This window comes from Hibiscus syriacus, unplaced genomic scaffold (genome assembly GCF_006381635.1).
Source record: "Hibiscus syriacus cultivar Baekdansim isolate YM2019G1 unplaced genomic scaffold, ASM638163v2 tig00111403_pilon, whole genome shotgun sequence".
NCBI classification, from domain to species: Eukaryota; Viridiplantae; Streptophyta; class Magnoliopsida; order Malvales; family Malvaceae; genus Hibiscus; species Hibiscus syriacus.
Genome location: NW_024063083.1, coordinates 378,068 through 396,637, shown reverse-complemented (window position 1 = coordinate 396,637; position 18,570 = coordinate 378,068). Strand labels below are relative to the sequence as shown.

Below are 18,570 nucleotides of genomic sequence, written 5' to 3'. Positions count from 1 at the left end.
GATTTTGTATTTCGAACTTTTAAATTTTATGTTCGGATGTTGTAGTATGTAATTCGAAGTTTTGAACATTTAAATTTGTGTATATACTTTTTTAAATTAATATTTTGAAAATGAAAAAAAAAACATGGTACCCGCAAAATCCGGATACCTGCAACATTTAGGTCGGGACACGGGCCGACAAATCAACTACCCGAAGACCTGGGTACCTGACACTTCGGGTACCCGAAAACCCGGATACCCGAATTTGAACACCCCTAATTAGAAATCGGTAGGTGAACCCATAAAAGGGTCAAAATGGTAATAGAGTTGTTTTTTAAAAGGTTTTAAATTCGAATAATTACGTTTGTAGAGTATATACATTATTAATAAATTAATTTTTTAAAATAAAAACTGCATTATAATCAATCATATTATTAAAAAATTAGTAATTATAAAAATATCAAAACTAAATAATATAAATAAAATATACAAAAGATATGATTTGATGTGATTCTATATTATTTATCTCCACAAATGAAAAATAATAGTAATCCACAAAAAAAATGAAAGATCTTGAAAAATACAAAGCATACTAGTATATAATATATAACAAAACCCATATATATATATATCAAAATTTTATTTATAAAAAAAAATTCTTCTAACATTCCTATAAAACTCATTTATACAATATAAAAATTGAAAGTTATTGAGATATTACATCTTTTTATAATAATTTTCTCTCATAATTTTAAAATTTAAGACGACTTATCTTATATTTACATAGAAAACAAACTTAATCACAAAGATTCATTATTTCATAAAAATTCTTACCTAAATAAACTTAAGGTTAAACTATACCATATCATTGAATTTTAAGTTGTATATCATTTGTACTAATGAACTTCTAATTTCTTCAATTATATTATTAAATTTTAGTTTCAACTTAAATTATGCCATTAGCTAGGTAGTTATATTTTAACGGTACAGTGATATGGTTAAATTTTTCTGTCATTGTGATAATGTGTACAAATGATGTCATTTTAGCATGATTATTTATTCCCCAAATAATGTCGTTTTAGGCACTAAACTTTAAAAGTGTGTCAATTTTACCACTAAACTTTAAAAAAGTTTAATTTTTTGCACTAAACTTTTTCCGGTCGTAGTTGGCAGCCAACTGTCGCCCGTCACTGTCGTCTATCACAAGATCGATATCAAAAAGTTCACATTTCACTCCTATTTCTTTCTGGATTGGTTTTTCACGAAAACCACTCAAAATCGACGAAAATCTATTTAAAGGTTCGACGTACTAATACTATGATATCCTCCGTTGGACGTCCAATGATGCTAGTTTTGATGTATATTGTTCATCTTCTCGAAATAATGCTTCTCATTGTTCGGATTTTCAAACAAACACCATAAACCCTCCAAATCTAAGAAAACACCAAAAAACCCCCTAAAATGATGACTTTTTGTTTAATTTTTCGTTAATTTTGAGTGAGTTTCATGGAAAATATCATAGGAATAGAAAAGTGAGTGAAATACTAACGTTTGGGAGTTGAAATTGAGCCAAAATGATAAGATTGACAAATAAAAAGACATTTTTATAAGAATATATTAATAATTTTATATACATTCGATTAGATCCATACCCAACCCAACCCAAATTGACCCGAATATTTAATGGTTGACCCGAATCAAAAATTCACCGGTCCAATTTTGATGCAACATGAAAATCGACCGATCTAACCCAAAAAGCAGTCAATCTGATATTAACCTAAGTAAAAAATCAACTTTTCTGATACCCGACTTGGTCTGACTTATCATAAACTAGATTCAGTATGACCCAAATCAAACCTAAATCAAATACAATCTAGACCCAAAATGTCATTATATGAATAATTTAATTGTCACTCTAAATAAAAGTATCAAAACAATAAGTATAATTAAGATTTGAGTACCAACTTAAGAACAAAAGTTATTTAAGTATCAACTTAGGAAAAGTATCAAGTCTATGTACCACATGTATATTCAACCACACACACACATATATATATATAATAAATAGTTTTTTGGTACATATGAAAATAGTTTAAATATTTTTTTGAATAATCGGATAATTATAATATAATATATATTCAAAATCTTTTTTAAGTTATTGACAACGTATATACACCATGCAACTACTCTAACTCAGGAACTAGAAGAGAACACCACTCCCTTTAATCATTGAGATCACTCAATTAGTTCGTTAAAAATATAAATAAGGATAAACTACCTATCTAGTACCCACCTATTCTTGTATTTTTGTTTTTGATCATCATTAGGATTGACGATTCACTCAACCAAAATTAAGATGTGACCTGATATAATAATAATTTGATTCTCTCAAACTTATACATTTTATCGAATTGGTATTAATTTAAATAATTCTAAAGATTTTTAATATTTAAAAAAAAATATCAATTTATCCAATTTCAATTTAAAATAATTGTGAAGTTAAATTATTTAGAAAAGAAACATACATTGACAAGTGTTTATCTTGAGCAAGAATGGTGTCATAGCTATGTCCATGAAAACGAAACAGTATTTATGCATACAAAAAGCGGAGAATCAGATTTCCATAATTCTAAAATCCCAAGTAAAAACCCTTATTTTCCCAATAACTAAACAAAAACAATAATAAGTAGTAAAAGCTAATAATTAACAAAGACAACCAAACATGAAAACATGCCGAACTACGGATCTGTTATTGCCAACAGAAACCAAGACAACAGATCTAACAAATGTAATAAAGACCCACCAATATCAAATACATTTTACTTATCCCGTCATGAATTTTATTTTTGTTTCGCATAAAATTCAAAATCCTCTCGTCTCATGACTCGTAAAGTTAAAATTTCTTCTTCTCTGCCCCACTACGTACATCTTCGGAGTCATTTAATCTTCACTTAAGAAGCCACTAACCGGTACAAAGAGCGTTAGTACCTGACCATAATTTTTGAAAACTTTTGTCGATGATGATCATTTTTATTTGGTGCAGTGGCTGATGCATCACCATCGATGAAGAAGATGACGGCCCTTAATATGTTATAGTTTAATATCAAATAAGGAGCTTAGCTCAGTGGTTTAGGCGCTAAATCATCTTACCAAAACTTTGGTTTGATTCTCCCGTTGCTTGGTTCTTCTTCAATTAATTTTTCAATCATAATTTTAATTAGAGATTAAATTTATTAAATTGAATTAAAACAATGACTAAATTAATAAATTTATAAATATTGATGAAATATCTGATTATACTATTTTTTTAATAGTTAAGTGTTAATCGCAAATCACTTAATTGATACAATTAAATTGACGAAATAATCTGATACAAACGTAACGAAGAAGCTGTAGTTTACATAAATGTGAAGTAAAGAACTTTCAGGCCTCAAACAATTTACCAAGAAATAAGTTCAAGTGGGTTCGCTATTCAAGGATGGCATCGACCGGTATATGATTGTGAAAGGTGTTGGTTTACTGGTTTCGGTTCGCATTTGTATCAACTTGGAAAAGAAAGGATAAACTACACAAATGGTCACTAATATTTAAATAAGTTTTCATTTTTCCCAATGAATTTTTATGAGTAATAAATTAGTCATTAATATTGTCGATTTGTAACAAAATAATCACTCTACCATCATCTCCGTTGGATTGATGATGTGGCAATGTTAACAAAAAAATTAATATTTAGTTTTATCCCAAAACTACTGCTAAAATAACAAATAGGTCATTGAACAATGATTTTAAATCTAATTTACCCTCAAAGATTTCTAATTTTCGTTTAAAATTTTGTTGTAAGAATGATTATAAAAAACTCCATTAAGTTTGATGTTTCTTATATTTTATTTACGTGCACATTTATTTAATTATTTAAAGAAATATTACTAAAGGTTGGATTTAAAACAAACATTGAGATTCATTAAAGAATTTAAAAGGTCGTGTTAATACGGGAGGGTGACGTCTATTTTTATTTTGACACTAATTGGGATAAAGTTACTTTTTTTAAAAATAATACTTTATGGAATGTTATTGCCGTGATTACTTAGAATAGCATGTTTGGACAAATTATAGATGATTTGATATGAAAAAAGAAAAAAAAAGACGGTATATACACTAAAAAGTAACTACAATAGACAATAGAGTGGAGTATAGAGCAGCATCCCTCGCCTGGTCTAGCTTATTATACAGAAATGAATATATATATATACATACATATATATATATAGATATATAGAAGAATCAAGCAGAATCATCAAATCAACATAAAATATAGAAGGTATAATCGACTGTGGATGATGATAATAAAGACTGGCGACCGAGGGTCTAATGTACAGCTAAACCTAAGCTACTTCCATAGAGCCATAGCCATGGACATCACCATAATAGCCACCCAATGAAGCTTCCCTGGAAGGAATATGTTGGCTGATAAAACCAAGATGTACAACAATAACATATCAGAGTCGAAACAGAACAAAAATTGACATAAACTTGTTACAAAGTTTGCAAAGTTCACCTTTTCCACCATCCGGTGTTGCTTGCTGATCTCCGACCGTAATCCCCAGGCGGGAGCAATCGGATCCGAGTGTACCTTATAAATAAAGAAAACCATGAGCTTGATGAGTTTCTTCATTGAACTTCCACAGTATGATTACTGAAATTTTGAGTTTGAGTTCATACATTGACTGTAACAAGGGAAGTATGTTCTGTTTAGAAGATTCGAAAACCCGGGTCTGCATTCGCATACATGCTTGTATGTATCTGTTCTGTTGCAGGTTCCTTCTCCGCAGTAAGTCCAAGAGCAAGCTGTTAAAACAACCATAAAAAGAATCTGTAAACTATGGTTGCTTTTTTTTAGTCAAACATATTCGTTTCGGATACATATTTCAAAATTCGAGTTGAACATAGATTAAGATGTAGAGTGATTACGATCGAACGATGAATTGCGAGGAACTTCTCGCTGAGGTACTGGAGGAGGAGCTGGCTGACAAGAGTAATCAAGAGTGCCTGCAACAACAACAAAAAAGGCCAGAAACATGCTTAATCAAACTTCATGAAATTGAATAATAATCTTCCATGATGTAAACAACATAGATAGAAGATTGGAAAAGTTGTTTACAGTTGGGAATCACGCATGGTAGAAACCTAAAGAGGTTGACACCATCGTCGCTGCCGTCACGAGTTCTTGTCCAACCCGGATCACACTCACAGACGTAGCTCAAGGGAATCTCCAGTCTGGTCTGCATGTTCCCCTTCCACATTCAACATGATCACACAACTTCTCTGTTTTTCATCAAAAAGAAGAAGAAAAAAAAGTATCAGATACTAGATTCTTATTGATTACCATGAACTATACTCAGGGTTATCGTCCATATTCGATACATATTCGGATAAATATGAGGCACGTATCCGTATCTGACACATGAAAGTACCAGAAAAAGGAGCTAGAGCAGGAGATAAGTCATCAAAATCTCCACTAAAAGCTATGGGCAACAAGAAGAAGAACAAAGCTGAAAAAGCCAATTCTGTAGGGCGCCATATTCCAAGAGAGACTCTAGAGAATGCACTTCAAGAGAAGAAACTGAAGCTAGTGTCTGTTTAATTAAAGGGATATTTATATAAAGTAGAAAAATTGAAACTTTCTTAGGTACCAAACAACATGGAAGAAAAAGAAAGAAAGAAAATGGTAGAAAGAGAAGTTTCTCAGCATTTACCTAGAAGTTTCTGCAGAGTGAAGAAATTCAAGACAAAGACTGGGAATAGAGAATGCTATTCATTTTCTTCTCTTTGAATTGAATACTAATTTCAGTCGTTTTAATCAATTTTAGCTTTCAATGCTCAATACTATTTTATTGGAATATGCGTACGTACGTGAGATCACATGATGGATATGGTTCCGTTTCTTAGTAAGAATGTTGAATCTGTTGGTTATTTTTTATTCTAGTAAATGTCCCCTTTGAATTAGCATCCATTTTATTTATGTCTCGCATTTGTATTATTTGAATATGAGGTTCTACTTTTGAATATTAGAATAAGATACAGAGGTTAAGTCCGTCGGGGTGATCCAAAAATCTTAAATTTGAGTTTATTATATTGTTTTTACGAGTGTTGCTCAATATATCAGATTTCAAGACAAGAGTTAACCCATATACCAATTCTAAAATGAGCATAAGTTTCAAAATAAAAGATAAATAAAAAAGAAAGAAAATATCAAAATGAACCTCACATATCCACATAAATTGTCATCTCTCTCCTCACCGATGATTATCTATTTAAATCAAAAGAATAAATCAACAATCACATCATCTAAATTGTCGTCGGATTTAAAACATAATTAATAAAAATAAGGTAAGCTCAAACTTGATTTGCGATTTAATTTTTCAAATGTCAATTTATGAGATTTCCGTCTCGGTTGGTAAGTGTAGAATACAAGTTGGAAGCTTCCTTCCTCCACAAATTCACAATCAATAACATATTTTATATATTATATAATGGTTTGATCTTATATTATGGTTTGATCTTATATGCTTTTGCTTCATTGAAGAAGTTTTCAACGTGGTTTGTTTTATTTTAACATAGCAAATTTTCAAACCTGAGCTCCGGTTCAAGATTAAGCTTAGGAAGTCAAATTTTTAATGGAAGGTATATTTAAAATAATTATTTAATATATTAATGAACGAATTTTTTACAATAATTTTAATTTATCGTAATATAGTTTTAATTTAATACTTTGATAAAGTTTAAGAATACATGACATAGGATAAAACTCCAAGACTAGATTCTTTTGCATTATTCTTTCATTTATAGTATAATTTTATACATGGATTCAGAGAATCCAGATGGCTTGGAAGCCGCTACTCACTCCGAAAGCCAGTTATCGAGAAACAGAAGGTTTCCCCTGGAGATGGGATTCAAAAGTGCTCAGAAAGTAAGCCCTTTTTTTGTATTATACTTCTTTCCATGAATGAATTAAGATCAATACCCCAAGGTATCAGATGACTTGTTTGATTTTCTTTCATTTTCTATTCAACCTAACCCAGAAAAATTGATCGAATTCAAATCAATATGTCTCAAATGAAATTTGGACCAAGTTTGATTTGATTTAATCACATTTATTGTTACAATAAAATCACTAAGAGATTCTTGACTGCACTCCAACACAATACAAATACACAATTATCTCAAATTGTGTACACTGAAGTTATCAAAAAATCAAAATTCAATGTGAAATTAAATATTTTAAACATGATTACGACATTACAAGAAACACAAACATGATACAAATATATAAATGAACTACTTCACCTAGTGGAAGGCTACATTATTGCTAAATGTTGAAAGTACTTATCTCCAAAATTCAATCGCTGAAGAAAACCGGAAACCAGCATGATGAAGAAAATGAAAACTCGGGAGCTTTTTTCATGGTGGAGCAAGTGTGGAAAAGAAGGGATAGATCTTAGAATCAACTTCCTACTACGCCATGCAAGGGATGATGAAGTGCAAGGACGTCGTTTTGGAGTTGAAGGAACTCTTTTACAGTTGGGAGATGTTGGTTTTGAGACAAGGGTTAAGCATTTATGTTTGGGAAGCTCTGGAGTTTCATTTTTCTGGAATTCCATGAAGAATTGAATCAAACCTGGGTTGACATGACGAAGAATCTGATGAACCCTGTACTTGAGTAGAGCATAACTGAAGTGACGATTTAATGGAATGGGGAAAAATGCTGCAAGCTTCCCTCTATAGGCAAATGGCAGCCTGCAAAATGAACTAATCACTTGAAGGAACAATCATATAAGGATAGCCCAATGTTACTCAGATTCTATAATAACGTCTCTTATATGAATATGATCAATTTTTTAAAGTTTTTCAATATATTTAGAAGAATGTACTTATACCCATGTCCCAAATATGTTCAAATATGAGTTTTAGACAGGGATACATTCATATGTTAAAAGTTCTTTTATACTCGTACCCTGTCAACAATGTGTTTCTCCTGGATATAATTAATTCCTAAATTCCTTTTGTATATTTAGAAGAGATATTATCCATACCCATATTATGTTTGAAAACAGATATCAGGGGAAAACATATTGAAAAAGGTGAATAATACCTGGAAATATCAGGGGAAAGCACTGAAAGATGTGGATGCTCTTGACCTTTACTGATTACAATATCTGAGTTTTTCTCTGATGCATTTCTTTCGCAGGCCTCTAAATTGTCCCCATCAGATTCAGATTCATAACCTCCTAGTGAGGGAAAAAAATAAATGTTGGTTAATGAAAATAATAAAATAGGAACATCTTTAGTTCAACTACTCATTTATGAAGTAATCACATCCAACGTGTTCCTAATCCGACACACTCAAATCCATATAACATAGAATAAACATATCAAAATTATATAGTGAAATGTTAATTGTCAAAATTAATATAGTACACATTAATTGCAAATGTTTTATATAAATATAATCATAAATATGATTGTAATAAATGAAAATATGTTCACAATATAGATACAAAATTGAAGGTTTTAAGTTAATACACACGCTCACCATCCTTCCGACCAAAACTATTTTTACAACCTTCACACCTACAGCTGAGAGAGCATCCAATACCAGCCTTTAATACACAGAAGAAAACAACCATGTCAGATCGGTGAAGAAAGTAATTTAAGCGGAATGAGCTAAATAAACAAAAAACATCACAGTATTTTTAAGCAACTTGATCTTTTACAGTTGTTTCCTCTTTTTGCCTGGCTGAAGCTGGAGTTTTGTTATTTTCACCCTACATGAGCAACCACCATTTTCTATGTGATTAAACTAGAATTGCCAAAAGAAGAGGCGTTTTATTTAAATTTGGCAAAATCATCACTAAATCCAACTTTTCTCATAGTCTATGTTCTATTTTTTCAAGATTTCCTTTTACTAGGAGAGTCTTGGAGGAACATATTCCCATAATCATGCCTGGATATGCATCAAGCAGAAGTACAAAAAGAAAAATGAAAAAAAATTGGAGCAATGTAGCTGTTAACCATCCAAAGGAGTCATTATCCTAGGTTCATCTCCTTTTTCTCATGTGGACTTAATCAATATACCAAGAATAAGGTTAGACACCAAAATATGAAATGAGAAATATTTTGGTACTCGTGTCCAGATATGCATCAGATATGAACACTTCAAGGAAAAAAAAACAAAGTAACAGTTTTTAAACTTCCAAAGGAGTGTCAACATGCAAGGTTCACCACCCTTTTCTCAAGTCACATTATTCAATAAACCAAGAAAAAGGTACAAACCAAAAGTGATGAAAAATGCAGCTTAATGACTCTAATCTATGTCAAGTAGAAAAATGAAAAACCGGAACAACATAGATTTTTTTTTATCAAGAAGTATTCTTAGAGATAGAATCTAACCAAGGAGTCCAAAACACCGTCTGTGTTTCTAACCACTTTGGGAGCAAATTCAAGGATTGCGAGATTCAATCTGTCTGCGAGTCTCTAAACCACATTTCATGAATTGGCTTATTAAAGCAATCTTGACATGCACAAGGCTCAATACAGTATAGACTGGCAGCAAAGCAGTCAAAATAACATCACAAACATAAATATCTAAATAATCAAACGAAGGTAAACATGATTGTCAAATCACATTTCATGTCTTCATTTTAATAGGCTATTGAAAATGATTCATCAAGTAATCCTAGAAATCTAAAGCAACATGAAAACTTCTACCATTCAACATGTGCAATAGAATGAGGTCCCGGGTAAGTAAGGGAAACAAAATAAGTTTGTTTTTCAAAAGAATTGCTATTTAGCTTTAACCATGAATCCAAAATGTCTGTAGTTTTTATAAATCAATTATAGCCCTTTGTTATAGCTTTGAGAATCTCGAATCTTCTTTTTAGGTGTAAACCTTTGTTACTTGGACTCAGGTGCAAGAGTGGAATATAAGAATGTGTCTAGCACGGGTATGTTTAATGTTTTTGAGTTTTTCTATGTATTTAGAGAGTCATTAGAGGATTATTTTCCCATACACCTGTCCAAAAATGTGTTAGACACAAATTTCAAACATTAATACTTCCAGGAAAATGAACAGCATATGTTCAAACTGTTGTGGAAGACGGCTATCAGATAGAGCAAAATCGCAACTGATAGTTTGAGAAAATAAAAATGAAGATAAAGAAGACACAAAATTTACGTGGAAAACTCCTAAATAATATAGGGTAAAAACCACGGGCAACGGTAGAAAAATTTCACTATGAGAAAATAGGAATTACAACCTCTCTCGATCTACCAAGGAGAAAACAATGATAATTCTCTCTTGATAAAAAGGAGAAAACAACTCTCAAGAAACTCTCTAATTCTCTCTAGTATTGGAAGAAGCTAGAATGCTTTGGGATGTTTGAAGCTAAATGAGCTAGGGTTTATAGTAGAAGCTTTAAGGACTAATCTTGAAAATACCCTAAATTATAATGACTAATGTGAGATTTTGCCATGTCACTTTTCAACCATTATTAGTGCCACCTATGAACCTTATTGTTGCCAACTTACATGCATTATGAACCATTATTATGCATTATACAACTATTATTAGTTGCATGACAACTAATAATTTTGCATGACAACTAATAATCTCCCACTTGAAGATTTGATTGGAATAATCATATCTTCACACCATTCTTTATACCTTGTATCATCATGTTGCTTACGTCTCTGACAGGCCACAAGAGGATTGACAACAGGTAAATTTATCAGTATTGATCGCTTTCGTCATGAAATATGTTATGTTGTCTTTTGTATGGATCTTCTGCATATCTACCGTCTCTTCTTCCACCTTTTCACAAATGAAATGGTACTGAACTCATATGTGTTTTGTCCTTGAATGAAATGTTGATTCCTTGCTAGATGCAAGGCGCTTTGACTGACACAAAATAGAGAGACATACTCTTGATTGTGCCCAAGCTCCTCCAATAGCATCTTCAACCAAATTGCTTCTTTACTGGCTTGTATAGCTGCTACATATTCTGCTTCTGTTGTGGATGTAACCACAACTGACTATAATTTTGAAACCCAGCTTACAGCTCCACCATCAACTTTAAACACATATCCTGTAGTAGATTTGCTTTTATCCAAATCCCTGCATAGTCAGAATCAACATACCCATTGATAAGTAAATTTGATCCTCCGTAACATAATGCAACATTTGAGGTCCCTTTGATGTATCTCAGGATCCTCTTTACTGTATTCCAATGCTATTTGCCTGAATTCGCCATGTATCGACTAACCACTCCCACTGCTTGTGCAATGTATGGTCTTGTGCATATCATAGCGAACATTAAACTTCCCACTGCCGATGCATACGGTACTCGAGACATCTCCATCCTCTCTTCTTCACTACTAGGACTCATACTGGAGGATAATTTGAAGTTAATAGGAAGAGGGGTAGAAATTGGCTTACAATCTTGCATGCTGAATCGTGACAAGATCTTCTTTAAGTAATTCTTTTGTGAAAGCCAAATCTTCCTATTACTTCTGTCTCGGTGAATTTGCATCCCTAGAATCTTATTTTCTGATCCCAAGTCCTTCATTTCAAATTTCCTAGCCAGTTGTGCATTCAATTCTTCAATATGATCTTTGTTGGGTCCTGCAACCAACATGTCGTCCACATACAACAGCAATATAACAAAATCGTTATCACCAGACCTCTTGAAATAAGCACAAGGGTCTGCATTAAGTCTGTTGTATCCAAGGCATATAATGAAGAATCAAATCTCTTATACCAACACCTCGACGCCTGCTTTAGACCGTACAGATATTTGTTCAACCCTGCAAACCAAGTTCTTCTTTTCTTTTTCTTCAAAACCTTCAGGCTGGAGCATGTAAATCTCTTCTTCAAGATTTCCATGAAGAAAAGCTGTTTTAACATCTAGCTGCTCTAGATGTAAGTTCCATATAGCACATATTGCCAAAACTTCTCGAACTGTTGTTAGTCGAACCACAGGAGAAAATATTTCATTGAAACCAATACATTCTTTTTTAGCGTATCATTTTACCACCAGTCTTGCACGATACCTCTCCACTTGATCGTCACCATTTCACTTGATTTTGAAGACCCATTTGTTACCAATTGGCTTCATTCCTTGTGGTAGTGGCACAAGGTCCCATGTATTATTTTTATGAAGGGCTTCAATTTCTTCTTGCATCGCCATCATCCATAGTGAAGCATCTGAGCTGTTTATTGTCTCCTGGTATGTTGATGGCTCACCGTCCTCTGTTAAAAGGCAGTATGCAATATTTCCTTCTATAACATAATCTGAGTGCCAATTGGGACGTCTTCTCACATGATCTGATTGACGAGTTGTTGGAGCTTCAGAACTCTCTGGTTCTTGTTCATCATGTGCTAGTTCTGCTTTAGAAGAATCTCCTTGTTCAACATCCTTTTCCACATGTATCTGTGTAGTCTCTAACTTTTCAGTGCTATCATCATCTTATTTTCTTTGTATCTTATCTTCTACAAAGATAACATCCCTGTTGATGATCACTTTGCGGGCAGTGGGATCCCACAAGCGATACCCCTTTACTCCATCAGCATACCCCAAGAATTTGCATTTCCTGGATTTTGGATCCAGCTTTGAAATTTCTTGGGAGTTGTACATCATGTACACTATACTTCCAAATACATGGAGGTTTGAATAATTAGCTGGTTTACCAGTCCACATCTCTATTGGTGTCTTCAGCTCTATTGCAGTTGATGGAGCTCGATTCACCAAATAACAGGCGGTATTGACTGCTTCTGCCCAAAATGATTTTTCTAGGCATGTATCCCTCAACATTGCTCTTGTTCTTTCTAATAAGGTTCTGTTCATCTGCTCGGCCACTCCATTTTGTTGAGGAGTGTTTGCCACTGTGAACTGTCTTTTGATACCTTCTTTCCTATAAAAGTCATCAAATTCTTCACTTGTGTATTCTCCTCCATTATATGTTCTGAAACACTTGATCTTATTTCCAGAATCAAGTTCCACCCGCGCTTTGAAGTTTTTGAAAGTGGAAAACACATCTGACTTCTTCTTAATAGGGTACACCCAACATCTCCTGGAGTAGTCATCAATAAATGAGACAAAGTATTTTGCTCCGCCTAGGGATGTAACTAGTGCCTTCCATACATCAGAGTGAACTAATTCTAAAACACTTTTGGCTCTAGAATTTGATGTGTTGAATTTAAACCGGTGCTGTTCACTTGATATGCAATGCTCACACAAAAGAAGTGATACATTTGTTAAGCATGGAAGTAGCTTTTTCTCCACAAGAACTTTCATTCCTTGTTCTGACATGTGTCCAAGTTTCTGATGCCATAGCATTGCAGAATCTGAACTACATGAGGTAACAGAGGCTTTTGCTTCTAGCAAAGTTTCTCCCTTCAGCATGTACACGTTTGCTGCTATCTTTTCGCCTTTCAGCACCACAAGCACTCCACGGAACACCTTCATGATTCATTTCTGTGTTTTAATCTTGCTTGCATTATTATCCAACAATCCGTAGGATAATAAATTTTTCTTCAGGCCTTTCACGTGTCGCACATCTCGAACAACTTTAATTGTTCCATCATACATCTTCAATTTGATGGTTCCCACGCCAACGATCTCTAAGGCATGATCATTGCAACTATAAACAGATCCTCCTGAGACAGGTTCATAATGATGGAACCATTCTCTTCTTGAGGGTCATGTGATATGTTGCTCCCGAATTAATGAGCCATATGCCTGCATATCTCTTTATGCCTTCCACGGTGGTTAACGCTTCACAGCATAGAGCATCTCCATCATCTGAAGTGTTTGCAGTATTGCCTTGTGGATTGGAGTTTTTATTTAGACTCCAACAATCCTTCTTCAAGTGACAATTCTTTCCACAGTTGTAGCACTTTAAATTCTTCTTGCTTCTTGACTTTGATCTACCATGTTTGTGACTGCTGCTTTGGCCACGTTCTGTTGATCTCCCTCTCATCGTTGTCAACGCTTCTGCTTGTTGCAGATTTACTTGTCTGTCTTCCTTGTTCTTGCGCCGATTTTCTTCTTGTAGAACAGCAGCTGCAACGTCATTAAAAGACTAGACTGGTGACATTACTGTTTGTCAAGTTGATGATGCGTTGATCATACGAATTCGATAGACTTTGAAGTAGAAGTTCAGCACGTTCTTGTTCTACTATTTTACAGCTTAAGGATGTAAGCTGAGAAAATAAAGTGTTCAGTGTGTTTAAGTGCTCCGTCACTGAAGTAGATTCTGACATCCGGAGAGTGTACAATTTCCTCTTAAGGAAAATTTTATTGTGCAATGATGTGGCCTCGTACAATTTGGTGAGATAATCTTATATCTCCTTAGCTGTCTTCTTCTCCTCGATGCTTGACAATACTTCATCTGTTAATTCTAGATGAAAGTTTGCCATAGTATTTCATCCATTTCGATCCATTTGTTGTCATCTGTGAAATCTATCGGCCTTTCACTGATAGCTGCTAGACAACCGTCTTTCCTCAGGATGACCTTCATCTTCAATTTCCACAATGAGAAATTTCTCCCATTGAATTTTTCAATATCAAATTTCGTTGTCATAGCTTCTTTTACGGATAGCTCCCACTATTTCACTATCGTGAATAGTTTTCTGGAACCTTCAAAGAATGGGTAATAACTTCTTACTTTCTTATGTTCAGTGTTTTGAAAACTGGACCGGACCGGCCGGTTCAACCGGGGAATCATTGCCTAGTCTGGTTCAATCTACACCGGTTGAACCGCTACTAGTGAACCGACCAGAACCGCTGAACCGTTTGAACCGGACCGGCTGAAAACCGGAAAAAACCGACTATTTTTAAAAAAAAAAATCAAACCAAACGACATCGTTTGTTAAACGAGCCAAGTCGAACTCGGGTATTGCTGAGCTCGACTCGAACTTGAAAACTTTAAAAGTAAGCTCAACTCGACTCAAACTCACGAGCTAAAAATTATCAAGTTCAACTCAAACTCGAAATATAATATTGAAACTTGAACTCAAAAAAAAATTAAAAGCTCGATTGAAGCCTAAAATTCGAGCTTGATTGAAGTGAAAGAATAGTTCACTCAATGCTCATCAAAAGACTCTATGATTTTGAATGTCAAATTACCTCTATTATTTATAGAAGTTAGTTGTGATGCTCTTCTATGTTTCTTAACCATGTGGGATTGTTTTGTTCTCATATTTTTACTCTTTAGACTTTTGGGATGCTCTTCTATGTTTCTTAGCCATGTGGGATTATTTTTAAAAAAAAAAATTAAACCAAACAATATCATTTTGTTATGATTTTTTTAGCCCCAAATTTATTTTTTAATTATAGTTATATATTATTTTTATTTAATATGTTTTACCTTAAATATTATGTTGTAGTTAATTTGAATCATTTTGTTTCACTTGATTTTATGTTTTTTAACTTATATATGTTATGATTTGCTTTGAATATGACTTGTGATATAAAAAATTATTTTTGATATTTTTATTTAATTTTTTAAATAATTATGACGTCGTCTGGTTCTTCCGATCGGTCAGACCGGTTCGACCGGTTGAACCAGTGAACCGGTAGAATGACCGGTTCGCTAACCGGTCCGGTTCTAAAAACCATGCTTATGTTGGAGGATCCACCTTTTGGTGGCAACCACAAAGACAATAAGCAGATATTACACACTCTAATCTGGCTCTGATACCAATTGTTGCGGAAGACGGCGATCGGATAGAGTAAAATCGCAACTGATAATTTGAGAAAATAAAAAGGAAGATAAAGAATACACAAAATTTATGTGGAAAACTCTAAATAATATAGGGTAAAAACCACGGGCAACAGTAGAATAATTTCACTATGAGAAAATAGGAATTACAACCTCTCTCGATCTACTAAGGAGAAAACAATGATAATTCTCTCTTGATAAAAAGGAGAAAACAACTCTCAAGAAACTCTCTAAATTCTCTCTAGTATTGGAAGAAAGCTAGAATACTTTGGGATGATTTTGAAGCTAAATGAGCTAGGGTATTTATAGTAGAAGCTTTAAGGACTAATCTTGAAAATACCCTAAATTACAATGACTAAATGTGAGATTTTTCCATGTCACTTTTCAACCATTATTAGTGCCACCTATGAACCATTATTATTGCCAACTCACAATGCATTATGAACCATTATTAAGCATTATACAACTATTATTAGTTGCATGACAACTAATAATTTTGCATGACAACTAATACAAACAGCCATAAAAGCAATATATGAGCAGTAAGCTTGGGAATTCTAATTATGTCCTAGCCTTTAAACCTTTCACTGTGGAAAGTGAAACAATTCAATGTGACACTACAAAATCAAACAAATACCTAGAAAGGTAGAATTACTTCAACTATAGGCTTGTAAGAACCAAGTTTCACAGATCAGTGGCACCATAAATTAAGTTACAAACTGTTGGTTCACCTCAGTTTAATTCTAAGAAAAGGAGGAATTACTCCAAAATAGACTTGGAGAAACACTAGAAGAATATGCACACTGACCCTAAATATAGGTTATACAAATATGATAGACTTACAGCTTCAGCTTTTGATCTCTACAGTTACATCGCTTGCATGCAGCACTCTCGTCAAATAGTTCAACTTTTGCCTGCACCAGTATTAACTCAATCATTTGCATATCACGGTAATTTTCACGCAATATATAAAATTAGTAATCTAATACATGCCTCTTCTTTTCAGGACTATTATGATCAGACTCATTGCTACCAAATGTAGCAGGTGTCTCAGAAGAATTTTCTGTAACCACAGCGGAACCTCACCCCTTTCCAGAGAGCTTGGAGTTGATTTACTAAGAGGACTCTGACCTGCAGTAAGACAAGTAGAAGAAGTCAAGGACCCCGACATGCATTTCAGTTACTTTTAAGAAGCTAGAGTCTCACACCAAAGAAATCCGACCTTTTGTGATGTTAGGAAGAGAATTCAAGTGCAAACCAAAACCAGGTGACTTCTCAAACACCAGACAGCGCCGTCGAATACTAACCTGATGATAGAATAATGTAAAGTACAATTCTAGAAAAGTGCCAGTGCACTGAGAAGGACAAATTGAGTAAACATTTCAGAAGATGCACTAATAGCAAACATCCTTAATGATCATAAACAATAAGTTACTTGCATGAGAAAGTTATAGGTTTTTTCAGTTAACCTGATGGCTGGAGTGGTTGCAGTTCTCCTTATCATCATTTTTCAACCTAAATCACTAACTACCAGTTTGTCCAGTAGACAAGTAGAAAGGATGTTGCGTGTCCGATCTGTTACTGTCTGCTGATTCATTTCGTTTGCAAGAACCACTGGGATCACCAGATTCTGCATTTTCTAAATTATTGGCATTATCTAGTGGGAATAGCATGATAGTTGACATAAAAGAGGTTGCCCTTGAGTCTGTTGTTCTCAGATCATGCCCATCAATATTTTCATAAATGATAGATGAATCCATAGTCAACATATCAGCAACATCAGAAAGATCTGCTACCCAGTCGCATCCTGCTGATTCTTCCATATGCTTAACACTGCATTTTTTACACAAATCTCTTTCTTGAAGCTGCCTCTTTCCCATCCATCCCTATTGCGTTGAAAAGGAGATCTCTCTTCACCTGACACTCCCCCACTTGTATTTTTCAGTATCTCATCATGAAGCTCAATGTTATCATCAGGACTCCTGCAATCATATTTCAATGTTCTAGGAAACTCTGTAGCTAAATCCGGTTGGACATTGAGTAGATCAATGCTAGTTCCTTTGGATAAACAGCCATTCTTGAGACATCCCAGATGTTCATCATACAAGTTAGATTGTTCATCAGCTTTTGTGGCTCCCTTACTAGCATTAGATTCATGACAACTCCGGGGGCTTTGGAATTTGAAGGTGACAATAAATGATGCCTGAAGCAGACCTCAATTAGAACACTTGAAATCGTGAACCAAACAGAAATGATTAGTTTTACCTTTTAACTGAAAACCTGAATTCCCTATGAATACTAATATGTGGGGAAGGAAATAAAGATGAAGGGGTCAAAAATGCTAGTGAACTGAAAGCATTATCTGTTTGCTTGGACTTGGCTAGCTCAATAGGTAAAAGATTGTCAATATATTAAAGACAGGTGAATCCTGCAAAAGGGAGAAACAAAAGTTCAAAACTTAGCACACAAGTCCTTAATAGCCTAAATAACAAATGATCAAGTAGCATTAGATAACTATATTACTCGAATTTGAGTATGAGTACCAGATGCAGGTATATATGCTTAATCGTCAAACTAGTTCGTTCAATGTATTATCATACTTAATCGTTATATAATATATGCGATATTTATCATTCATTGACGATACTATTTTCTATCTTTATATCTTAAATAATTTAATTAGATTTTTTACATTTCCTTGTAAAATAAATAAATTAGATTTCAAAAAAAATATACATGTAATTTAATAATTAATGCTCGCCTGGCCTTCCACATGCATCTCTGTTATTGTACTTACAAGTATCACTTAGATTA

General features: G+C 33.7%; 1 protein-coding gene and 1 pseudogene across 1 annotated transcript; both read right to left on the bottom strand.

Moving 5' to 3' along the window:
- Positions 1-4,247: 4,247 nt before the first annotated feature.
- Positions 4,248-5,590, bottom strand: LOC120162641. The gene is made up of 6 exons (XM_039172751.1): positions 5,451-5,590; positions 5,138-5,301; positions 4,948-5,025; positions 4,699-4,824; positions 4,535-4,609; positions 4,248-4,443 (listed from the first exon to the last, which is right to left on the bottom strand). Exons 2-6 carry the CDS (start codon positions 5,277-5,279, stop codon positions 4,367-4,369), a joined length of 498 nt encoding a protein of 165 aa, XP_039028682.1. The 5' UTR covers positions 5,280-5,301; positions 5,451-5,590; the 3' UTR covers positions 4,248-4,366.
- Positions 5,591-7,334: 1,744 nt separating this feature from the next.
- On the bottom strand, positions 7,335-18,535 carry LOC120162710 (annotated as a pseudogene).
- Positions 18,536-18,570: the final 35 nt, after the last annotated feature.